A 27,167-nucleotide genomic window follows, 5' to 3' on the forward strand; every position below is an offset into this window, starting at 1 on the left:
GGCTGCCGCATTTCTCCCACAAAATAAAGTCAATTCACTTTACAGTATAAAGCGCTTTGAGACGTCTCGAACAACAACGTGAATCACTCAGGCAATAACAATCAAGTGGAACCTCACAGAAGGCAAGGTCTAAAATTTTCACTCACAAAGACCTTGCCACAATAGGCAGAACAGCCTACCACTCGCCTGGCTAAAAAAGGAAAAAAAGATCGAGGGTGAACTTTTCCTTAAATTGAGTCCAATGATATATCCAATATTTTACTTACTGGGGTGTACAGAATGCAACTCTATATATTATAAGCAAGTGATGAAGTAAAAGGGGGATCCTTATTCACATTTTGCATGGGAACGGTCAGGGATATTGACAGTATGATTATATAAGACAGCTCCTTATAATCAGGAGTTCAGTGTACATCAGAGACATATTTCCCATTAAAACTGGAGATGCTTTCAAATTGCAGTCAAAATCTTCTTAGATGGATCAATGTCTGGGAGACCTTTTAATTAAATGTAACATGCCCAATCATTGGCACTTATTGTACTAAATATGTGAGTTATTCCACGCGCTAGGATTCATTGTTATTCAGAGCGATGCAACCAATCCTTAGAGAAACATTTAATTCCTGTCACTTTCCTCCTTCTCCTCCCTGTTGATGAATTTCTGAGATTTGGATTTAACCAGGTGGATTACATTCATTTCAGCATCCGAGTCACCAGAGCAGAATTTCTATTATGTGTTCACCAAATACGTGGAGGGGAGGGGAAGAGGATTCAGTAAAATGGAATTTAAATCAATCTGTTTGTATCAAGCAGCAAATTGAAATTACTGTTCTGGGATTGGAATTACTGGAATTATTGGAAGTGGCATTTCTGCTTCACAGAACACATGACTCAAAGAAAATCACCTCATTAACAAGGACTAAGCTTTTGACAGCGCGGTCAGCATTTTAAGGATGAAATTGATGATCATAAAAGAGTAAGACAGGCTGCAAAACTATTTAAACAAATACAGCGGTGTTTATTTTTAATGGTGACATGCTTCAAAATAGGCTCTGAATTTAAACCAAGATGAGTGAGTGTCACTCCTAATGAGAGAGACTTGACAGGTCTGACTTTGGGAGTTCACCAAAAGACAAATATTTCCTGTTTGCATTGCTGTGCAATTCTAATGTCTAAAATTTCACCCAGAGTAGAACTATTTTGTCTTAAAATTTTTAACTTGTACAAAGAAAATTGTGGAAATGTTTTCAATTCAGAATAATTGGGATTCACTTGGAAGATGATTTTCCAAATTCTTAACAATTAATGAACTTCAAATCGACAACTGAATTTAAGGATTTGCCAGAATTCAGGGCAGTCTTATAGATTTAAGTCAAAAATGGCATCTTGGTTGATTTGGGAGCACTCTTGCTTCTGGGTCAGCCCCTCCTCAGGACTGAGTTTACGATCTTGGCTGACACTCTAATGCAGTACTGTGGAAATGCTGCGTTATTGGATGTGCTGACCTTAGAATGAGAATGCAACCAACGTCTTGTCTGCCTGTTTAGGTGAATGTTAATATTAAATATCTTATAACGCTATGTTCTAGTCAGCAATCCACCTGATAAAATTGGTCATTCATTTTACAGCTGTTGATAGATTTTATTTGTACAACTTGCCTGCTATGATCTGAGGTTCTCTGATGATCCTATGTGACAAACAGGACAGTTGAATCTGTTAACTCACAGGAGTCGAATAGCTAAACGTTAACCTCTATGCCTCAATGTCCTTCCTTAAGTTAATCCACTTCTGGGTAGCTGACATCTCCAGGAGCAAATCCGGGTTACATTTGAGATGTCTATTTTGGGATTCACTTCCTGACTGCATTCTAACCATCTAAAGCATGAAATGTGTTACGTTCAGGAATACTGGTGCTTTTGTTGCAAAATGGAACAAGTTTTTATCATAAATGTTATGCCATCATAGTTGTTTATGGTTCCATTATTTGCTCTTAAGTGGTTCACACTACATAACATAACTGCACAGTTCAGTATTATTTGTTTAGTATTATTCTATAATTTATGTGTTATTCTTAATTTATGTGCTATTCCTCTGAATCAGCTGGAATGACAATTCCCAATAATACTTTTGGCCAAAGCATATGGTTCACATGTGGAAGCTGGCCATCTGCCCCTGTCTGACACGACACGACCACTATCTAAAGAAAAAACATAATGGGGAAATACTAAATGGAAAACATGAAAGGTACATACAGATTTAAGTAAAGGGCGATGAATGTATGGAGCAATATTGTAGCATGTGGTGTAATAATTATTTCCAGTAATAATTATCAAATCTCATATTACATTTCCACCACATTTCTATATAGAATACGATATTACACTTGCTGCAGAATATATAACAAGACAGTAATGCACCTCAATGAAAAATATTACACAACAACTCTAATAGGTTACTGTATTCGTTGCTTAATATTAACAATAATCCTTACATTTGATATAGTTCTTTGCTGGATTTTGCTATGAGTGACATTGTATTTGAAGGCACAACTACAAAATTTAATAAATACTGTTTTATTCAAGACCTATAATTATCAAATGACTAAAAATATATATTAATCACACACTAGGATGTATTAATAATTATGGATTATTTTTACAGACAAAAGAGTAGATGACCTATGGCTTGCTATATGTGAAAGCAACATATTCAGAAAAAGGTTTTATTTTATTTTCAAATGCTTATTTCTGTAAAAGAAACCATTTGAATTGAGAACAAGAGTGTCCTGATACAAAAGCCCAAAGTAATCAGCACTGCTCATCACATTGTATGTCATCATAGTAAAGAAATATGAATGGTATTCAATCTCTATCGCTCACTATGATCAGTCTTATGTATGAGATTCTTTTAGGTTAATTTTATCCCTGTGTCCTTCCTTGGTACTTGTCCCTAGAGCTGAGACTCTGAAAGGTTTGAAATTAATGTTGGAATCCATATAGTCTAGGCTGACCCTTCAGTGCGATTCTGCATTGTCAGAAGTGCCGTTCTTCGAATGAGATGTTAAATCGAGGCCCCACCTGTATGTTCAGGTGGATATTAAAGATCCCATGGCACTGTTCGAAAAGATAAAGGGAGTTGCTCTGGTTGTTCTGGCCAACAATCCCCCAAATAAAATGTGTTGTTCATGGCTGTTTGAAAGACATTGCTGTGCACAAAATTGGCTGCTGCATTCTCAAACAAAATACATTCCACTTTACAGTATTTCCTGTGAATCGTATTGAGACCGCCTCCCAATGTAAAAGGCACTATAACATATGTAAGGATTATTATTATTGTTATAATGTGATAGAATAAGCAAGAAATTATACTGCTTGGTAATGACAACATGCCACAAGGGTTGAGTAAATTTACCAACCAGAGGAATTTCACTCATGGAACTATCCTATGTGCTTTCTATTCCCTCATATACATAGCTGACTTGTACTGAATAACAATTCACCATTTCTGGGCACTATCAACTTTTCATTCCAAGACACAGAGCAATTGTTCAATTTGTTCCCAACTTCATTCATTGCAAATCTTGTAATCATGGATTAGTTTGAAAACTAATACAGTTGTTGCACTTGACATAATTTCTGTGAAGCACCTTGAGACCATTTAAGGCACTATTAACATACAGGTTCTCTAGCTGTTTTAATTAACATGTATCTCGTATAGATTGGAAAGTCATGGTTGGGTTGTTGCAGATGACCTTTTTGTCAATGTATTGCTTCCTCAGTATTCTACCTTTTGCTAAAGCATTGTGTTTCATCCAGGTCTCATACGTCAAGGCCATTGACATTTGGATGGCAGTGTGTCTTCTCTTTGTCTTTGCTGCTTTGTTGGAATATGCCGCTGTCAACTTTGTTTCACGCCAGCACAAGGAGTTTCTGCGCCTGAGAAGAAGGCAGAGAAGACAAAATAAGGTAAATGATTTCACAGCTACATTGCAGTAAAATTATGTCAGAGGTGAAGAACCAGCGTGGAACCCACTGCACCACTCAGTCTATATGTTTGTCATTTTGATGAGGATAATGCAGTTGAAATTGTGGTATTCACTAATATCCGTTGGTTAACAACAACAACTTGGATTTATATAGCGCCCTCCACGCCGGACGGCATCTCAGAGCGCTTTACAGTAACGGATCCCGGGACTGAGCCAGGGAGAGGGGGAGGAAGGTGACCAAAGGCGCGGTCGAAAAGAAAGGTTAAGGGTTGTTTTGGGTTCAGTTTTTGTTTTACTTCCCAAAGAACACAATTGTACTCTGACTGTCTGAGCTCAGACATGAGGAATGATCACTTAGGCAAGGTTTCAGAACCTGCTGGACCTCTCCTGCACCAGGCTCCCCGACCCTATCACCCTGATCCTCGCCCCTCTCCATTGCCTCCTCATCATACAGACGATACAATTCAAGATCCTGGTCTTCACCTTCAAAGCCTTGCCATGGCCTTGATCCCCCTACTTCTGTGATCTCCTAACCCCCTACCAACCTATCCGCTCCCTCCGCTCAGCGGGCTCCAGCCTGCTTCATGTCCCCCACCTTGGCCGCCCCATTGGTGGGCACACCTTCAACATCTCTGCCCCCACCCTCTGGAACTCCACCCCACAGTCCCTCCACCTCGGCCCCTCCTTTGCCTCCTTCAAGATCCACCTCAAGATCCTCCTCTTCAAGCTTGTCTTCAGTCACACTCGTATTGTCGACCCTCCCGCCACCCCTCCTGATCCCAACCACCAACTCGGGTGCCTATCGCTGACTGTCCAGTGCTTTGGGACGTCTTCCTGACATGAAAGGCGCTACACAAATGTAATTTTGTTGTTGTTGTTGCTAAAGCTGGTACTATGGATATAAACTCCAGTAGCAATGAAGAAACCTGTGTTTCAACCTTTACCTTTGCTGCCAGGTTCAGGCAAATTCCCATTTGGCTGGGCTTTCCAGAGATGCTGAAATCCGCCACTCATATTCCAGAAATAAAGTACCAGGACATTCCTGGTCTATTCCACAGAGTTTTTCTTTGATGTACAAAAGATGTTCCAACATGACAGATATGTTGCTCCATGCATCGCATATAAATTTATAAAAAATGAATGCGAATTCCAGTTTTTGAATTGTGAAGTCTGAGCCAAACAGCTTACATTATTGAACCTTTGAGGGTTGAATGACGAGACTGATGATAGAACAGTTATTCTTGCGAGTATTGTATTTATTTTGTGCCTTGGAAGAAAACCCTTAAAGGAAGACAAAAGACATGCTGTTCACTATTAATGTCAAAAGTAATGAGACTGACACTGACTTACACCATGGAGTAACTTTGATATTTTAGATTCCTTTCAATTATCTGGGTTTATGATTTTGAACATTTCAATTATGGAATCATTATGAACTGAAGCATCTTACTGTGCTACAGTGGCAAGCTAAGAGCTCAGTGTCAGGGAGAAATGAGCACAGTCCTGAGGTCATTTTCCTGACAGCTCATATAATTCTCAAATTGTGAAGGAAAAAAGGCCTTTAAATAACTTTCATCCTATCTGTGTGTTGGGACTGTTGTGAGCAACCCCGCACAGCCAGGGTCCTGAATGCACGTTAAAAGAAATTCAGAGGTGAATCTGTGTGTTCAGTTGAAATGTACCATCCTGTGTCAAAGGTGTTTGAGTACATTCCAGCTTGGCATTGTTTTTGCCCAGCAGTACAAATGTGTATTTATCACTTTAAATGCAAATGAAATGCAATTTCATGCCAATTTGTCTGCATTGTTGTCAACAATTTGGGGCATTGCCAAATCATACAGATAAACAGCTCTTTACTATACTTTCAATTGGGGTGAATTCAAATCCAGGTGTCAGAGGTGAAAGACCAACAACGAACCCACTGCCCCATCGAGTCCATATATTTATCATTTGGATCAGGATAATGGAGTTGAAATTGTGGTATTCACTAATAACTGTTATTTAATAATAATTATCATAATATTCCTTGCATTTGATATGGTGCCTTATCACATCTTCGAGATGTTTCAAAGTGCTAGACAGAATATACTGTAAAGTGAACAGACTGTATATTTTGTGGGCAAAAATTAAGTGTGGTTTGGGTTCAGTTTTTGTTTTAATTCCCAAAGAACACAATTATACTGTGTTGAGGCAACGTTAATAATGCAACACGTTTTATGTTTCTACAGATTCATTTGCCTTCTGAAATATTTGAACTCTGCTCCCTTAGTAGAAAATAAACAGATCTCATGCTTGGGATCTAGTTAAATTGCATTAAAATGTAGTCCTAATCTCAGCTGCACTTTTGAAGACCTACAATACACGTTACATTGTATTGGGCAGATGTCTTAAAGTGTTTTATGCAATTGTCTGGGGACCTGAACCGAGAGGTGGGGGGAAGCTGAATTGAGCGGTGAGGGTTGAGGGTTAACTGAAAACGTGGTTGAAGAAGTAAGTCAAGTCAGACTTTCAAAGTGGGGAGAGAGGAGGTTTATTGATACATTTTATTAGTTAGAAGTGGACTAGCAATTTCTATAATTTGTTAATGAAATGCACACAAGAGAAATGAATGCCATTCTCAGTTCCATTCCCAATTTCACTTTTATTATCTGTAAGAATTATCTATAAGAACACAAGATTAAAATGTGAGGCTCAGTAATGGAAGATGCCTTTTAGTGAAATATTTCTACCATTGATTTTCATGTAGTTCTTTGCAGTTTGACTTTTATGACTCCCTGCTTATCGGCCTCCCCAACTCCTCCCATCACAGGCTGCGGATCATCCAGAACTCTGCAGCCTATGTGCTCTCCCACACCAGGCTCCACGACTCTATCACTCCCATCCTCGCCCGACTCCACTGGCTCCCCATCACTCAGAGGATAGAGCTCAAGATCCTGGTACTCACCTTAAAAGCCCCCCATGGCCTTGCTCTTCCCTACCTCGGTGACCTCCTAATCGCCTTACCAACCTGTTCACTCCCTCCGCTCAGCTGGCTCTGGCCTGCTTCATGTCCCCACACCTTGCCTGCTCCACCATTGGCGGGCAGGCCGTCAGCCTCTCTGCCTCTATCCCACAATCCATCCACATCACCCCATCCCGTACCTCCTTCAAGACCCATTTCAAGTCCCTCCTCTTCAACCATGCCTTCAGTCATCCTCCTATCCCTACCCTCCCGTCATCCACCCTTCCTGATGCCAACCACCTGTGGATCCCTGGCTGTCCAGCTCCTGACATGAAAGGCGCTATACAGATGTTATTTGTTGATGTTGTATATTAAAGTGGAAGGCAGGCCGGGTTCTTTGTTAACTTCATTCCTTCAATATGGTTGCAGTGTCCCCTGGTGGGATTTTTCCTACGGCGTTAAAATGAATCCTTCTATTGTCTCACCCGTTACAATCCAGTTTTTGAAATGATATTTATAAATTGGGCATTCAATGAAGAATGCATCTTGTGATCTAATCATTTCTCAAGCAGCTTAGACACTCCACTTGATGGGAAAGAGCAATCATGGTTCTGGCATGTGAATGATGTAAAATGACCTACTCCAAAAAGTGAGTGTGGGATGTTGGATGGGGATGGGATTATTGGCTGTGATAACGCTGCTATTGTTCATTGACTAGGGTTCATGATTTTGTAACATGAGTCAAATCCTCCCACAAGACATATTAAAATATGTATCCTAAAAACAGAGCAAAATTCAGTACACTCAGTATTTTAAAAATAAAATCTTTCTTTTTAAAATTTAATTGCACAACTTAAGTCAAATAATACTGTATTATGGTGAGATTCCCATGTTGAAGTGAGTTGTCTGTGATGACACATAGTAATAATAATGCTTGCATTTGTTATAGCCCTTTTCACTTATTCTAGACGTCTCAAAGCGCTTCACAGAATATACTGTAAAGTGAATTGATTGTATATTTAAGTGTGGTTTGGGTTCAGTTTTTGTTTTAATTCCCAAAGAATACAATTGTACTGTGTTGCACAGTAACTTTAAAAACACAACATGTTTAATGTGTCCACAGATTTTATTTGCCTTTTGAAATATTTGAACTCCGCTCCCCTTAGTAGAAAATAAACAGATCTCATGCTTGGGATCTAATATATTTATATTTATAATATACTGTATACTTGTATAACATCCATTGCTCCATCTGGCTACACGTAGCTGCCTTGCTTTCACTTCCTTCAGTTTGTTCTAAATTTCCTGCATGATGTCACTTTCCCAACAGTGCCATCCTCTAATTTATAATGCAAGAAACATAAAGAAGATTCAGTTATATTACGAGAAGGGTCACAATGGTAGGGATAGAGCTTCTGTTTGGTCTGATTGTTCAGCATTATGAGGCCATCGTATGATGTGTCACTCATTACGAATACAAAGGCACAATTCTTTTTTATTCAACAGATCTGAGTGTTTTGTGGAAATTCACGACTTGTCAAAACATTGGTTATTTTCTGTTTAACAAGTGTTCCCTGGTACAACTTTGGCAGTTACTTTGCTGCAATGTCAAAATGAATCTTTCTGCAGTCTCATTCGGGTTTACAAAACTACTTATAAATTGAGCATTCAATTCAACGATGATTTCAACTAGTGATCTAATCCGAACACAAGTAAAATATTAGAATTCCAAATTCTACTTGTCCGTGTACTTTTCCTTCTCAGATTGTTGATTTGAATCTCATTCCATCGAAAGGTCACTTATTGACTCCAAAGTCTTTCATCAATAGGTCTTAGAATTTTGTGTGTCTTTGTGCGGGTGATTATATACAATGTGGCTTTAAAACACATCTTCCCTTGCAATTTTTTCTTCTCTTCCTCAAGGAAAGGACCTGCTGTCTTCTCTTTATTTCCCCAGGATGCAGAGAAGTTGAGTTCAGGAACTGAGTTCATAGTCAATTCACTTTTACAGTACGTTTTACAGAATGCTTTCAAGCTCTCTGCCCCAACCCTCTGGAACTCCATCCCATGGTCCCTTCGCTTCGCTTACTCCCTTCAAGGCCGGTCTCAAGACCCTTCTCTTCGACCGTGCCTTTGGTCTCCCTCCCACCTCTCTGCCTTCCCCCACCCCTACACCACCCCTTCCCCATGCCCGGGACCCGACAGCTGACTGTTCAGTGCTTTGGGAAGTCCTCCCATCATGAAAGGCCCTCTATAAATGTAATTTTGTTGTTGTTGATGTTCTGTGAAGCGCTTTGAAACATCTCGAAGACCCGATAAGCCATTATATAAAATGCAAGGATTATTATTTTTATAATTAATTTCAAAAGCAAGTTTGTACCCCAATTGTCCATGAGCTGACTGTTTTTGTCAAAGGAAGACCAGTACTTTATTTTTAAATAAATATTCGAATGTACATCTTCTGTATGTTTCTGATAATCCCTAGGGCCATACATGAACTGGTACCAAGAGGAAAGTACTGATCCAGAGGTCTTACACCGCTACACTGCAATTGACCACTAGGGGGAGGGGAGAACATGAGCATCTTGAGGGGCAGATTCACACAAAAACTGAAAGGAATAGCTCAGCAACTTGTAGATTTGAAACTCACCAAGTGTTGGCTCTCCCAATATTTTAGGCCATTGTGTCATCAACACTCATGCTCTTTGAGACAACTGTTTCTCAAGGCTTGTATATATCCGTTTTCGAAGGAGATTGGGTTGGAGTAGAGCTCCCACAAATTGGCGTGACACAGATTCCAGTTACCTAATGAAAATACTACATTTTAGACCCCGCTGTACAAAAATGGGACTGATAGTAATGGGGAATAATTAGACCCCAGAGAAAACTGCGGGATGTGATGTGAAAATTATCAAAGCCAATAGATATTACATTGCCTAAAGTACAATCCAAGCCTCTCTTTAATTCGACAACTTTTGGGAGTGAACAACTCACCCTCAACCCCCTCCCCACCACTTCCAATGCAGACTCGCCATTGTATGCATGCGTGCAATGCACAGATGGCCCTTTGAGTAGCCATAGGCACTCTTGTGAGCATTACTAATATTAATCCTTGTGTTTCGAACAAATCAAAGCTTTTTGCAAGATTCATCCCTCCTCAACCCGCCCCCAAAAAATGTAGTCACTCAATCCATGACTGTGTGCCACTGCTGTGCGCAATTCACTAGTTGCATTTCACACACAAAATACACAGTCAATCCACTTTACAGTAAATTCTCTGAAGTACTTTAAGAAGTCTCAACGATGTGATAAAGCACTATATCAATCGCAAGGATTATTATTATTTACTGTAAAGTGGAGTGACTGTGTGTTTTGTAGACAAATGTGGTAGTCATTTCCAGCAGGCCGGTCACTGGAAATAGCAGCGACCTGACAACCCAGTCGTGGACTACCAGCAATTTTTTTTCACAGACCCATTATTACACGGCTGGTACATCATTTTATGGATCCAAAACAAGTAGCTTGTTGTAATGCAGCAAAAATAAAAAACAGGAGTGTCTGAAACAAATAAATGACTGTTGGATGCCTGAATGTTTTGAGAAATCAATGGATTTCAAAGAACAAAAAATTGTACTGTATTGAAGAGAATGAAAGCAGGCTCAGATATCATATGATCAGATCACCAGAGGCTGAAAGGCTGCTATATGTCAACATCTGTGAATGTCTTATTCACTGCTAGTTAACTAACCTTGGTTGATTTCAGAAAAGTTTTTTTTTATTTCTGTTTCAAACTGTCAAACATAGGGCAGGGGGGAATAATATCAGGCGATAATATCACAGGTTAGAATATCGAATGCTGCATCCCCCCAAGTCATAGACACTTGTTTTTCGATTTTGAGATCTAATTACCTGTTGATAATAAGAATAATAATCCTTGCAAAACTCAAAATACTGCAGATGCTGGAAATCCAAAACAAAAACAGAAGTCGCTGGGAACACTCAGCCGGTCAGGCAGCATCTATAGAGAAAGAAAAGAAAGTCAACGTTTTGGGTCCACGACCCTTCATCAGAGTTCCTAGTGACTTCTGTTTTTGTTTTCATAATAATCCTTGCATTTGATATAGTACCTTATCATGTCATTGAGGTGCCTCAAAGCACTTCATGGGATGCACAAGTGGTATGACTGTGAGTATTAGGTGGATAGATGCAGCAGCCAATTTGCTCACAGAGATGTCACACAAACAGCTATGGAGCAAGTGACTTTTATTTGGGGGATTGTTACCCAGCACACCGGGTTAAACTCCTTTCTCTTTTTGAATATTGCCTGAACTTGCAGAAAGGACCTCAGTTTAATGTCGAATCTCAAGGACGGAACCTCCAGCACTACATTGAGCATTAGCCTAGACTATGATTATGAGGCTAACACCTGAAGTCATCCATTGAAATAATCATTAACTCTCAAATTATCCAATGCCTTGGCTAATATGTGATAAGGAATTTAGGCTCCAGTGGGGAGCTTCCTACCTATTTCCCCATCTCTGAAACTCTGCTCTTGAACATTTTGGTGATTTATTTTTCATTTTCTTGAAATTTAAAGTCATTATCAAGCTTTGACACCCCTTCATTTCTGAACAAGTTACCATTTTAGGACTTTTCACCAAATTTATGCTCATAGCTATCAACTGTTGTTAATGGTTCAGCCTTTGACTTTGACTTCACTCTAACCTTTTTCATTAACTGAAGGAATTCCCAATTGCTCTGTTCTGTCTCCCAATTTGTTCATTCTCCACTTCAGTGATCTCCTTCATTGATCATCTAACCTTATCCACTTTTATGCCAATGCTTCTTTTCTACATTCATCAATTTTATCTGGAGCACACACTTCTTTCCTCTTAGAGTGCAATGGCTGAAGCATTAATCTTTATACCTTTTCTTAGGGTGCTGAAAATATTTTATGTAGGATTACATAGATTGCACAACAATAGAAATAGAACTTTCAGTCCAAATAGTCTATGCCAGTGTTTATATTCCCCATGAACCTCCATCTATACTAACCTCCCCTCCCTTGTCTCCCCTATACGTTTCTATTCTTTTCTCCCACATGTACGTATCAAATTTCCTCATAAATGTTTTTTACTTCATCCACATATTCTGGCATTCTCATCACCCTCTGTGTAAAAAAAAAAGTTCTTCTTAAACTTTCTTTTAGATCTGGTAGTCAAATAAGTCATTTTATATTCATGTGCCCTTATTATCGACTCATCCACAAACATAACATAACATAACATGCAGGAGCAGGAGTAGGCCATTCAGCTCATCGAGCCTGCCCCACCATTCAATCATGGCTGATCTTCTAACCTAACTCCAGCTAATAACCTAACCCTGCCTTATCCCCATATCCCTTAATCCCTTTTGCAATAAGAAATATATCTATCTCAGTCTTGAATATGTTCAAGGACTGAGCGTCAACAGCCCTTTGGGGTAGTGAGTTCCATACATTCACCACCCTTTGAGTGAAGAAGTTCTTCCTCAACTCAGTGCGAAAGGGCTGGCCTCTGATTTTAAGGTTGTGACCCCTGGTTTTAGTTTCTCCAACCAGGGGAAACAATCTCCCACTATCTACTCTATCATGCCCTTTGATGATCTTATTGGTTTCTATAAGATCCCCTCTAATTCTTCTATATTCTAGAGAATATAGGCCCAAATTGGTCAGCCTATCCTCGTAACTCATCCCCTTCATCCCTGGTACTAACCTAGTAAATCTACGCTGCAACCCCTCCAAGGCAAGTACATCCTTCCTTAAATAAGGAGACCAAAACTGCACACAGTATTCCAGGTGTGGTCTCACCAGGGCCCTATACAGTTGCAGCAAGACTTCCCTACTCTTATACTCTAATCCTTTCATAATGAATGCTAACATACCGTTCGCCTTCCTAATTGCTGCTGCACCTGCAGACTAACTTTCTGTGATTGGTGTACAAGGACACCCAAGTCCCTCTGGACGCTAACACATTCCAATCTCTCCCCTTCTAAAAAATAACCCGCTCTACTGTTTTTGCTACCTAGGTGGATGACTTCGCACTTCCCTACATTATACTTCATCTGCCACCTACCTGCCCAATCACCTAACCTATCTATGTCGCGCTGCATTTTTTTAATGTCGTCCTCTGTGTTGACACTTCCTCCTAGTTTTGTGTCATCCGTGAATTTAGATATATTAACTTCGATGTCCTCATCTAGATCGTTGATGTAGATGGTAAATAGCTGAGGCCCAAGGACTGATCCTTGTGGCACTCCACTAGTCACATCCCGCCAATCTGAAAAGGACCCGTTTATCCCTACTCTTTGTTTCCTACCCGTTAACCATTCCCCAATCCACGTTAATATGCTCCCCCCAATTCCATGGGCCCTTATCTTTTGGACTAACCTTTTATGCGGCACCTTATCGAATGCCTTCTGGAAGTCCAAATAGACCACATCCACTGATTCACCCTTATCTAGTTTACTGGAAATATCCTCAAAAAACTCTATGAGATTTGTCAAACATGACTTCCCTTTTGTAAAGCCATGTTGACTTGGCCTAATTATATTGTGCTCCCTAAATACCGCACTACCACATCCTTAATCAATGATTCTAAAAATTTTCCTATCACTGATGTGAGACTAACTGGCCTATAGTTCCCCATCTTTTCCTTTCCACCTTTTTTAAATAGTGGTGTGACATTTGCGATCTTCCAATCCATGGGGACTGTTCCAGAATCCAAGGAATTTTGGAAGATCAGACACAAGGCCTCCACTATCTCATAAGCTACCTCTTTTAAAACCCTGGGATGCAAGCCATCCGGACCAGGGGATTTGTCACTTTTTAGTGCTAACAGTTTCCCTAGCACCAATTCTCTACTAATGAAAATTTCCCTAAGTTGCTCCCTGTCCTTATCCCTTGGTGCATCTCTATTATTGGCAGACTTGTTGTGTCTTCTAGGGTGAAGACAGATGCAAAGTACCCATTTAGGGACTCTGCCATGTCCTTATCCCCCATTACAACTTCTCCCGTCTCTGACTGAAGTGGACCTACATTTACCCTCACTAGCCTATTCCTCTTAATGTATTTGTAAAAACTTTTACAATCAGACTTAATGTTCCTAGCTAGCTTACCCTCATACTCCTTTTTCTCGCTCTTAATGAGTTTTTTAGTTTTATTTTGCTGGTTTCTAAAACTCTCCCAATCTTCAGATTTGCTGCTTTTCTTGGCAGTTTTATAAGCCTTTTCTTTTAATTTGATGCTTTCCCTAACTGCTCTAGTTAGCCACGGATGAATTGCTTTCCCTGTGGTACTCTTATTCCGCAAGGGAATATGCGACCGCTGAGAATTTTGCACTACATCCTTAAATATTTGCCACTGTTGGTCTACATTTTTACCTCTTAATCTTATTCTCCAGTCTATTTTACCTAAATCTTTCCTCATACCTACAAAATTAGCCCTATTTAAATTCAGAATACTTGCCTCGGATTTAACTATATCCCTCTCTAACTTAATGCAGAATTCAATCATATTGTGATCACTCTGCCCTAGAGGATTCTTAATACCTACACTGCCAACTAGCCCTGTTTCGTTACACAAAACAAGGTCTAGGATGGCCTGTCCCCTAGTTGGTTCCTCGGCTGCTCTAGAAAGTTATCTCTCATACACTCAATGAACTCTTCTTCTGACCTACTTTTGCCGATTTGGTTTTCCCAATCTATGTGGAGATTGAAATCACCCACTATTATCGCTTTACCTTTCCTACATGCTCCACTGATTTCTTGATTGATACCCTGTGCTATATTGTGATCACTGTTTGGGGGTCTATAAACCACTCCCATTAATATTTTCTGCCCTTTATTATTTTTTATTTCCACCCATATTGTCTCGACCTCCTGGTCATCGGATTTCAGATCCTTCCTCTCCACTGCTTTTATTTCATCCCTAATTAACAGGGCTACCCCCCCCCCCCCCCCACTCCTTTTCCCACAGTGCCTATCTTTACTGTAAATTGAGAACCCTGGAATATTTAACTCCCACCCTAGATCTCCTTGTAACCATGTTTCAGTGATGGCTACTAGATCGTACCCATATGTGTCTATCTGTGCTTTTAATTCATCAGTTTTATTCTGAATGCTTCGCGCATTCAGATATGACATTTTTAATTTCCTACCATTTCCTCTACTCTCTGATTCCTTATCTGCTTTGCCAAGCTTCTTAACCCTAGTTAACATATTCCTATTATCTGGCATGCTATTCTGCACTGTCATCTTTACTTTTTCTAATGCTAACTTATGGTTTCTCTTACCTATATATTCCCCCCCTTTAGTTTAAATTCCTATTTATTTCCCTGTTAATTCGTTTAGCTAGGACATTTGTCCCAACATGATTTAAATGCAGCCCTTTTCTCTGAAAGAGCTCTCTTTTCCCCCAATACTCGTGCCAATGGCACATAAAAAGAAACCCCTGAGTTCCGCACCACTCTTTTAGCCATGCGTTCAAGTCCTTAATTTGTTTGTTCCTGTACCAATTTTCGTATGGTACAGGCAGTAGTCCTGATATTACCACCTTCGATGATCTCGACTTCAATTTGGACCCCAGCTCTTCGAATTCTCTTCTCAGGCCTACTCTACCGATGTCATTGGTACCTATGTGAAGTACCACCAATGGATCCTTGCCCTCATATTTTAAATTATCCTCTAGCCCTGGCGAGACATCCTTCACCCCGGCCCCAGGGAGGCAGCAAAGCCTTCTGGTCTTCTGGTTGGGGTTGCAGATGATTGTGTCTGTCTGTCTAATAGTCTCATCCCCAATGACGACAACCATCCGCTCTTTTGCCCCAGTGTTAGAGGTAGTTTTTCCTTCCACCTCACCGGCTTCCTTGTCGATACAAGTTCCAAGGATCTCATACCTGTTGTTCAAGGTTAATGCTGGATTTACTACCACTCTTTCCGTTGTCCCCCTGACCTCCTGACTGTCCATTGACCTATCCCGACCATAATCAATGTTGAGTGTATATTCCCTCAGCGGAGTGACTGGCTCCAGAATGTAGCCATCCAGGAAGCACTCACTGTCTCTGATACTCCGTAGTGTCTGCACCTCAGACTCCAGCTCAGCCACTCTGAGCTGGAGCTGCCTCAGTTGCAGACATCTTCTACAGATGTGGTCGCCCAGGGTCAGACTGCCTTTCATCAGCTCCCACATGTCACACTCCTCAAGTGACAAAGTTCTTCTTATGTCTAATTTATCACAAAAATACAGTTAAACCACTTTCAGTGAAATCCTTCAAAGCCCTTTGATATGTCCTTCTGATGTGAAAGGTGCAATATCAATTTCCATGACAGCTTTTCTTGTCTTTCGCGGTTTTACTGATGGTATTAAAGACAATAGCCCTCCACATTTTCCTCTCCTGTTCCTCCCAAAGTATAAATACACTTTCCACATGCTTCTTCCTCCCTCTAGTCTCACTATGTCAAATCCAGGACTCATCGCATGATTTCTTGTTCCAACTCTTTAAGGACATTATATAAGTGCAAGTTGCTGCAATTTGAACACTCAGTCCTCCCTTCTCACTGCAATCTATGGAATTTTAAAAACTTTAAAACGAAAAGGAGTCTGATTTAAACTTTCTAATCCTAATCTCATTCTCCGGGGCTGTAGATTATTTTGCTCCATTAAAGTCAAAGGTCCAATATCAAACATCTTTCGCCGACAAAATATACAGTCAATTCACTTTATAGTATACTCTGTGAAGCGCTTTGAGATGTCTCGAAAACGCGATAAGGCGCAATATCAAAATGCAACAATATTTATCTGTTGTATGATTGACTTCTTAATAGTATTAGAAATGGTCTCTGCAAAGCTCTTGTTGCACAAAAATTTAAGGGGCCATTTAAAGTTTGAATTGATTTGCACCCACTGTGTCTGTGCAGGAGTGTGATTCAATATACCCCTGAAACTACCTCCTTCCTCACTGTAATCGCACAGCGTGTTTCCAGTACAATTTACTTTTGGATCACACTTTTCAATCAGAAATCATGCAGCATTTTTAACTGTGGCAACTCGCCACGAAAAGTGCAGGATGAGGATGAGGCACGAAGCTTCTGTTTAGAATTTCTCATCTCTAGTGAGGTTCACATTTATTTGATAATTGTGAGAAATATTAGCTAAATCTACTTTGTTGCCTCAGGAGTGCATTTTCTCTTCCCGGTAGCTTGGCGGAGTTGGTCGGAGTTTTTTCATTAAAACTTCAGTTGATGGTGGTCTTACCTCTTGATCAGAAGGTTGTGGATTCAAACCCCACATCAGGAACTGATCTCATAGTCCAGGCTGACACCCCAATGCAATACTGGGGTAGCATTCCACTCTTGGATACACCAGATACGATGTTAAACTGAGGTCCTGTTTGCCTGTTCAGATTGAGCTGCACATTTTCTAAAGAGAAAGGCGTTTCTCCTGATGTCCTGGCCAACAATCCTCTAGATTATTGGCTTGCACGTTTGACTACAGAACAGAAATTAATTACTCTGAAATGTTTCAGGGTGTTAAGGTACTATAAAAATGCAAGGCCTTTATTCTTTATTTTACCTGCTGTCCTTATATATTTGGTGAAGTAAAGAGAAAATCTTACCCTTATTGGAGCAATGTCAGAAGATAAAGTAATAATTCTTGCCATCAGGGGAGACCATAGAAATGTTATTTGATCCAAGAATCTTTAAAAATAAGCAGAAGTGGGAATATTATTGACTCCAAGGAGAAAATTAATGTGGTCTAAAAAGGGGCATTTCACAAAAAGATTAACGAACTGTGACTCAGAGTCACTATCACAAAATCTTGCCAATGATCAGCAGGAAGTCATGCACACTCATGAGGTCTCTGCAATCTATAATAATAATAATCCTTGCATTTGATAGAGCGCCATGTCATGTCATTGAGACGTCTCAAAGTGCTCCACAGAATATATTGTTATTCTAAATCTATTTCCAGTTCCAGATCAGGAATCCTACAAATTAGCTATAATGTGCTGTTGTTACTGACACGATTCCCTGTTAGCAACTGATGTGCAATTTGTGAATCCTCTGGCGATCCACTCTTATTTTAAAGCCCCAAAAGAGCTTTATCTTATTTGGAGCAGAGGGGTAGGGAGGGAATAAATGCTGCTTCTGCCAAGGGACTCTTCAGGGACATTATTGACAGAATTATTTAGCTTTCAGACCATGATTTCTGTAGATGAATTATACTAAGGCAACTAAAAAAAATAATAATTTGGTCACTTCAATCCATGACTGTCTGTGGGATACTGCTGTGCACAATTGGCTGCTGGGTTTAGCCCACAAAATATACAGTCAATTCACTTCATAGTATACTCTGAAGCGCTTTGAGACGTCTCATACATGCACTATATCAAATGCAAGGATTATTATTATTATAACTTGGAATTAATGTATTGTTCCTCACATTTGATAACATCTCAAAGCACTTCATACGGTTGGCATCGGGTGCCAAGCAAATGAGTAGGGGTTACTAACCATTGACACAGTTGAAGAGGCAGATATTTAGGTATGATTTGGGGCAAGACGGAGGTAGGAGTTCTGGAGGTTAGGGCATAATTCTTAAAGGCTTGGGCACCAGTCAGGATATGCCAAGAGACATGCAGCAAGCCCCAGTTTGCTGAGTGGAGGTAGTAAACAGAAGAGTGGGATAGGAGAAGACCAGAGAGATAGGGAGGTGCCATAGAAAGCATTTATAGACAAGGCTAAGGACCATGAAATCAATTAATTGGGAGACGGTGAAGTCTGTATGGGGCCTGATGGGTGATGGTGGGGATAAAGAGTTAATTACAGTGAGGATGTAGATGGCAGATCAACAGTTATTTACCCCAATTGCACTTTGACATAAAATCTTGTTGTTAATGTAAATGTGAGCTGCACCGATTGAGATTGGCATTAGCTAATGTAACAAGCCTGATGGAACTCTATGACTAGATTTAATCAGGACCAGTAGGTAAGAGCACGCAATGCAATACTTCTCAGTCTATCAAGTGATTTGGGGGCAGCCCTCAATGTAAACCCTGAGGGATTGCATTCAGTACAATTCATTTTGACCCAAATTGAAAGCAGTCATACAGTGAGGAAAACATGAACCAGGTAAAAAGGTAACGCAAGCTTGCTGCAGTGTTTACAAGAACTCAAAGGTGAATTCTCTTTACAGAAGTTTTCCCCTAAGGATCCTTTCCATAATACTGACTAAAAATGTTTTATAGTAAAGAATTTTGTACCCACTGGTTTGATACTTGGGTTCCTATTTCCCTGTAAATCTTTGATGCATTAATCAGAAACTGCTGCTGGTTCAGATAAGGATTAACTAAGTTCAAGTCAAAAAACAATGGAGTTCAGGTAAGAGGACAAATTCTAATCAAAGTGATACAGCTTTTGCTCTTGTTACATTCAATGCTGTTGGCACGAAAGTCTTATTAAACAAGACGCTCATATTCCTGCCAACTGGAGTGTACCGACTGGCACTCAGAATTGTTCTTTCAAACGTGGGGCAGCATTGGTTATTAGGGAGTATCTATAGGCAACTTATTATGTGACATGTGAGACAGCTTTACCCAGTTGAGTTTAGGCCAATTCCCTGGTGCTACTCTGCTGATCAGAAGTGGATGGAGTAGTTAATACTATCGTCAGGATATAGATGAGAGATCAGTGAAAAATAATGTTACTATGTTACTGGATATGTGAGTGCAGGTCTATAATCATGATTAGATGTCCTACATAGGAATAAACACGGTGGTGCGTCTCACATTGGAACAAACACGGTGAGATGGCTCACATAGGAACAAACACAGTGGGATGTCTCACCTAAGAATAAACATGGTGAAATGTTTCATGTAGGATTAAACATTCTTGAACAGAGGGATTGTTTCAGTGACATATAAGATGTTAAAAGGGATAGAGAAACTAAACCCAGAAAAATACTTTCAAATATGTCAAGGCCATTCTGGAAGGATGAGATAAAATGGGCGGAAGAGCCCATTTGATTGGTGATCGTCTTGTGAGCTCTTTCAGATTTTAAACGACTTAGTTAACTTTAAATTCAAGATTCCCTTCAAAACAAATCAAATCACAACATATAGAATCCCTGGGCCATGCATAGCTCAGCCTTTACTGTTTCAGGAAAATAAACGTCTGAAGAACAAGGAATTTATAGAAACATGGAAAGTTTATGAGACAAGAAGAAGGCCATTTGGTCTCTCGTGACTTTGAGGTTTTTAGCTCCCTCAATGAAACTATTTTCCTGCTTTTTCCCAATAACCTTTAAAGTTTTTTTTCAAGTATTTACCCAATTCAATTTCTTTTGGAATAATGTTACAAATTCAACATCAGCAGCCCTTTGTAGCAAAGGAAATACAATGACCATCTGTGTAAAAAATAGCCTACTAACCTCCCCCATTTTCATCTGGTGATAATCCTCAATTTATGCCCTCTTGTTATTGACTCCATGATCAGTAGAAATTCTCTCTGTGTGTACGCTATCAGAACCATTTATAATTGATTGTAGCAGCATTAAAGATGCTGCGGATATTGTGAAGTGGTTCATTATACATCCACCACAGAGTTCCAACTCAGTGATTCTGCTATTATTGAGAGACTCTACAAATAGAATGAGCCAAGTAGACTCAGGGTATCTGTGCAGTTCTGATGTGGCTCCTTGTACTGTGGGCTTTATAATTTCTTGTAGTTGGAGAGGTCCTGAATGCAATCTAGGTAACACCGTTGACAATGATCTAACATTTAATGATAGAAATGCAACATTATGGCAGCAGTTAGTTTAAATCCTCTTCCTTGACCCCTGCTTGCCTATCTTCAGATCTTGTCTACTCTAGTCCCAGTTGGAATTTCTCCCCTCTCTCCTTACATTGCAGGGTCGATTCTGAAGCTTGTAACAGTGGGAACATAGAACGTCACTTGTACACTTCTTCTTAACTTGCAACCTTTTTTGCTCCTACCCGATTTCCGGGAAAGGTCCAGAGGGAATCCCAGCAAAAAAAAAAGGGGGAAATTTTACATAAATCAACTTAAACTTACCTTAAACTTACAGGTGTAAATGCAACACTTTTGCAAATCAAGTTTCAGTTGGCAGTTATAATATTAGGATTTATAAGTCATTCATAAACAGTTTTGAGCCCTTGAAGGAAGCTAACAAGTCAGAAAATGACTATTCAACACAATCCAACTGCTGCAACAAAGTGGCTACCAGGTACTGATAGAGCAGGGAACACCACTTACCAAACAATGCTCACCAGGTGCTGTTGCCTTTGAAATGCCTATAGTGAAATGTAGATGTATCTCGGCAGCTGGTGGTGGCTCCTCCCTTCTTTATGTTGCAAAACTCCTGCCAAAGGCAGCTCTTCCATCATTAGCACTGCTATACTCTTAATGCTGTTTAACAGACATTCCCCCAAGTGCTACTCATTAGCATTTAAATAATCCCACTTTTAGCATCAGGATACCAGATGACTAATGTCGGTATACAGCGGTTATGCAATCTTGCAAACTAATGTGTACATATCACCATATTGTTTATGGTATCACTACCTATGTTTCCAGGCCTTGAATTATAAAAATCCCTTGTGGCTCCTTGTACTGTTCCCCTAGCTGCTAGCTTTGCAGATATTTCAGCACTACTTAAAACTATTAAAAGCCATTTTCATGCGTGTTTGTATTCTGCACACGAAAAAAAAATCTGAAAACTCAAGATGGGAGCAACCTGTGATAAGAATGCTCACATGCTGGCAGTAGAAAAGTCTACACAAAAATGCTGCTGCTGTTTTGCAAGCCCTAAAAGCCTCCACAGCTCCTGAAACAAGATGCAAAATAATAACCTGCGCAAAGTATTTGCACCAGTTAGAAATTACAAAAGATATGTAGAGATATACATAGATTTACATAGATTGTAGAGCATGGAAACAGGCTATTCAGTCAAACCTGTCATACCAGGGTTTATACTATATACTGTTTTTACAATATATTCTGTGAAGCGCTTTGAGACATCTCGAAGACGTGATAAGCCACGATATCAAATGCGAGGATTATTATGATATCAAATGCAAGGATTATTATTATACTCCATTTGGGTCTCCACTTACTCCTTACTCCATCCCATACCTTACATCCCTCCGTTACGTCTTCCTCATGTGAAAGTCCAGCTTCCTCTGACTTAAATCCTCCTATGTTATCTGATTCAATCACCATTTCAGGTTGTCACTATCTTATACTTGTGTTCCCTGCTTATAGAATCCCCAGCAAATGGGAACAGCCTATTTAGACCAACCCGACAAGCTCTTTTATAATTTTAAACAACACCTCTATTGGGTGAACATCTCTTTTGCGAAAAAAGACATCCTAGCCAGTCTATTCTGGTATCAGCATCCCGCCATCCCTGGTACAACTCTTTTGAAATTGAAATTCTTTTTAATTTACAACACTGGAGGTATCACATAAAATTAGAAGCTACATTTGAAACACAATCTGAGGGGTGCTTGAGTTCAGATAATAATAAATCTCAACTTGTTTCTGGTGACTGTTTTCTACCTTTATAATTCTCTCTCAGCTATCCAAATGCAATTAGATGAAAGAACTCCAAGCTGACTGTTTATTTCACTGCAGCCTATTTTCTAGTTAGATTCATTGTATTTCAAATAAATACAGCTTTGGGAATGAGACTTTCTTAGTTACTTTCTCAGACAATGGCTGTTATTTACAATCCATTAGCATTAAATTGCAAATTGAAAAACTCCAAGATAGGTGCTTATGTGGAGACATCAGTTATGCAGTCAATCGTAAGGTTTCAACAATTATATTATCAGTGTTGGCCAAGATTGTCATTTCTGAATATTAGATTTTAAAGATTCCCTTTATTAGATGCAAAATCCTTTCAGATTCAGGTCCAGGGAAAACAGGGTAACAGCATCAAGATCCCAGCGGAGGTTTTGGGAGTTGTTCTGACTTCACACTGCTATTTACCATAATGGATTTAACTAGATCAGACAGTTTTATGTATTAGTCAACAGAAAAGCAGCTTTTTTCACTTTGCAAAAAACAATTATAAAATTTTCAAACTGAAATGAAGAATGAAGATCACTCAAATAAAATACTTTTTGGACTTGGGAAAATGCCAAGAGTTAAAGGAAAGGGTATTATTGTACAATTAATTATGCACTTACATCTGCCCTGTGCCATAGTTTCTATTCACAATGTTTCTGCGAGTTTGTGTTCAATATATTAATGATTACAGAGTTTATTCGACAGAAGCAGAATTTGGTTTGGTATCCAAATCTAATCTGTTTTAGAAACAGACAGATGTCACTAAATATCACAGATAGACTTATGTGGGGCCAAGGCATTACTTTTTTCTTAGCATTTCTTAGTACTTGTAGTTCTTAAAAGAAATAAAAAATCTTCAAAATTAAAACTGCATTTAAGACTTGTTCAAAATGTGCATAGTCCAAAATACTAAGAGAAAGTATAATAGGAAAAAATTGAGACCAAATAATCCTTGGATTTGATACAGTGGCTTCCATGTCAGATATACATCTCAACACACTTGACAGGATTTACAGTAAAGTGTCGTGACTGAGTACTTAGTATGTCTTGCTTTCATTGCCTTTGGTGATGTTGGCTATTAGTGGAGTTTCTCATTAGAATTCAAAATCGCCAAAGGCGCTACCCACAACCAGACATTTTCCCCAAAAGCCTATTCCCGGGTGGAATTTCTCTCCAATAAAGACATGAAAGTTTTCCAAGTGAGACGATCCAAAACATGTTTGAGCTTTTGAAAAGATAATTATTTTACAGTAAAAATTTTTGAAAGCCAAACATAATCCCCAAAGTACCTTAAAAGGTTCCAGCCATATTTATAATGATGTAAGTTATGTGAATCAATAAAACAGTATTACATTTGCACCATTGCTTCCAATAGACCTGAATAGCATAAAAAAATCGATGGAAATAAAATTACTTTTATTTTAAATGAGAGTCTCCAGATGGCAATGACTATTCCCAATGTAACACCTGCTGTTATGAAGCTGTGGAGCCAAATTGGAACCTATGTTATAATTCTCAGCAGTACAGGGGCAGTGTGTTTTCAGTTTCGATGCACTCCAAGGAGTTACGAGTTCTTTATTAACAGATATGTCAATTTACAAGTCTATTTCATCAAAAAAACAATTACCGTCCCACTAAAAAAATGGATGTCCTGGACTGATTTGGAAGAAGCAGTATGGTACTGCCTGCCTAATTGTGGTGTGACAGTATTGCTTGCTTCAGTTGATTAGAAAACACTGCACTGCTGTGCAAATTGGTAAGGAGTGAAAAGTCAAAAGGGATTAGCAATAATTGTCCAACTGGGCAGTTTTTGGAATGTAGTATTATTATAAGGAAAGACAACTTTTCCCTGAACTAAACTAAGAATTCACTCCTTTTGTTTTAAAATAAATGCTGAATTGATTGCATTTCCTGTTAGTTGCCCGATATTTCATCAATTCTAATTGTTCATTAGGAATGGATTGTTTTCAAGTCAGTAATGAAGTAAAATGGGGATGGTGGACTGCGATGGCCTCTGACCTTCAAGTGGTTTCAAGTGGTTGAACTATGCCCGATTTGCTTACTTAGAACTTGTTTAGAAGCAGATTGTGCTGCTTAAGGTCTTCGCTAAACAGGATTATTAAAAAGATTGCAGCAGATTCCAGTCTGATGCTATGTTGAATACCATTTGCTCTGCTGGTGGAAATCTGATGTGTTTTAAGCTGATACCACACAATGATTCTTTCCTCAGTATTTATAATCTACAGTACAGAAACTGGCTATTCGGCAGTACTAGTCCATGCCGGTGTTTATACTCCACACAAATCTCTACCCATCCAAATCTCCCTCTCTAGCCTCACTCCATACTCTGTCCCTTCTCCCACATATATGCACCAAGTTTCTTCTTAAATATGTTTATGCTTTCTGCTTCAAGCACAGCAGTAAGTTCCACATTCTCACCAACCTCTGCTTGAAGATATTTCTCTTAAACTCTCTTTTTGATCTGCTAGTGGTTATCTTATATTTATGCCCTCTTGTTATGGACTCACTAACACATGGAAACATCCTACTTATGTCTAACTTATTGAATCCTTTCAGAATTTTAAACACCTGTATCATCTCCTCTCTCAATCACTTTATATCCAGGGGGAAAAAAAATGTATCCCTTCTCTTTCTCTTCTGCCTCTTTCATGATGTTTTTCCTCCCAACAGGATGACGATTGTGTTCGGGAAAGTCGCTTCAACTTCAGTGGCTATGGAATGGGTCACTGCCTTCAAGTCAAGGATGGCACAGCTGTTAAAGCACCCATTCCAAATCCTCCATCACCACTCAAGGATTCGGAGGCTATCAAAAAGAAATTTGTCGATAGAGCAAAAAGGATTGACATGATAGCCCGAGCTGCCTTCCCTCTAGCATTCCTCATTTTTAACATCTTTTACTGGATTACGTATAAAATTATACGACATGAGGATGTGCACCAGCAGTAGACGATCGGCCACAGAAGGCTTTGCCTTTTGCCAAAAAAAACTGCTCATGAATAAGTTGTGCTATCTGTCTTATTGTTTGCTGACTGTTTTTCACTAAGTGACTGATGACCCAGATTTAAAGAAGACTGAGGGCTTGCACTGGGCAAAAGTAGAGTGCAAAGCTATGAGAGAGCATTAAATAAGACCATACTGCATTGTCTTTTGGGACAGGTGAAAATGTTCTTCCAGTGTCTACCTGTGACTGATGTTTTTCACTGTCGACTTGCCACGCCAGTTATGGCAAACTCTGAGGCAAAATTACACAATGTACTATCTTGGTAAGGGTGGAGGGCTGGGATGGGTTGGGTGTGGGGAGGGGGAAAGGGGAAACAAAAGAGAAAGGAGTTTTAAAATGAGGTGAAAGTAAGCACCTATTTCGTATTTTTAAGTAGGGAGTGATAGTTTTTATGGATATGCAATGGAGACGATGATCACACATTTTTTTCAAAGATTGGTATGTTTACAATGGTTCCAGTACAATGAATCTAGAGCGGACCAAAATTTTACAAAAAATCACTGCCTTTATATAATAACAAAGTCCAACTGAGCTATGTTCCATGGCCATTTAGATGTTAGTGAATCACCCAAAAATCATTTTGTGCTTTGAAAAATTCTTTCTACATATATAAAAAAACATATACTTTGATATTCTAGTAGATGAACATTTTAATATTTTTCACACTTCAGAAATGATAAAAAGAGCATTAACTGTTGAATTGGGGTATAAAACTTATGTGTTTCATGTTGTGTAAATTATTTGATTGCATAAGGTAAGATGACATACACTTGTTAATTTATATTTTACTTTATTTTTGTTAGAAAGCTATGCACTGGCTTTATTAAAACTCTTTTTGTTGATTTGTTTCAAATGCATCTAAAGGTGCCAAAATGTAATGACTCGTTGTGCATCCTGCACCAATGTATTTAATAAGAAATTGTTGTTTCCTTAATGGTGTAGCTCAGTTTAGCTGTGTGCAGACCTTAATAGTGTCGCTCTTTATGTTAGTTATAGGTGCAATCAATAGCATTTAGATAGGTTATTGTGTCGAAGAATATTAAACACTTCTAATTTATTCCTTGTTTGATTGACTTCTGATATAAATTGATGTTTATTATTCTTCCGAAATTCAAGTTGTGACTGGAAAGGTAACTAACATGTTCTTTGTTGGTGTGAGATTCTTTTTTAAACTAGAGGAAGAAAGTCACAATCTCAATAGTGGCAGCTTCATTTCTTCACACAGAGCACTTATAGAACAGGCATGCTATGATGTAATGTAAACAAGCAAGGGATCAAATTCAAGAATATCAGCATAGGCTTCCAACAACTATTGTTCACATCCAACTGGCAATGCAATTGTTTTTTTTAAAGCAAGATTTTGTGTTCACCAATTTTTTAAAAAATAACTTTTATTTTGATGCCAAATGTTGGAAGAAAATATGTGGCTGGAATTTAACTGATTTCTAACTTCGTTAATTCAACCAGGAAAAGATTTTCTGGTTAAAATAATGCAATAGTGTTTTTAGCAAAGCCAAACATTGCCTCTAATAATCCATATCCTGTCAAAGTACAGAGTGCGTATGACAGAGTGCAACTTGAAGAAATGGTGG

General features: G+C 39.1%; 1 protein-coding gene across 7 annotated transcripts in view; it reads left to right on the forward strand.

Moving 5' to 3' along the window:
* glra2 (glycine receptor, alpha 2) overlaps positions 1 to 26,632 on the forward strand; it is an 81,055-nt gene extending 54,423 nt beyond the window's left edge. For all 7 annotated transcript variants that reach the window (XM_007891638.2, XM_007891637.2, XM_007891639.1 and 4 more), the window contains 2 exons: positions 3,816 to 3,965; positions 25,245 to 26,632. In XM_007891638.2, coding sequence (XP_007889829.1) covers positions 3,816 to 3,965; positions 25,245 to 25,520 — 426 coding nt within the window. In that variant the 3' untranslated portion in view covers positions 25,521 to 26,632. The remainder of the gene's footprint in view (positions 1 to 3,815; positions 3,966 to 25,244) is intronic.
* Positions 26,633 to 27,167: the final 535 nt, after the last annotated feature.

The sequence above is a fragment of the Callorhinchus milii genome, unplaced genomic scaffold (genome assembly GCF_018977255.1).
Source record: "Callorhinchus milii isolate IMCB2004 unplaced genomic scaffold, IMCB_Cmil_1.0 Scaffold4, whole genome shotgun sequence".
Taxonomy (NCBI): Eukaryota; Metazoa; Chordata; class Chondrichthyes; order Chimaeriformes; family Callorhinchidae; genus Callorhinchus; species Callorhinchus milii.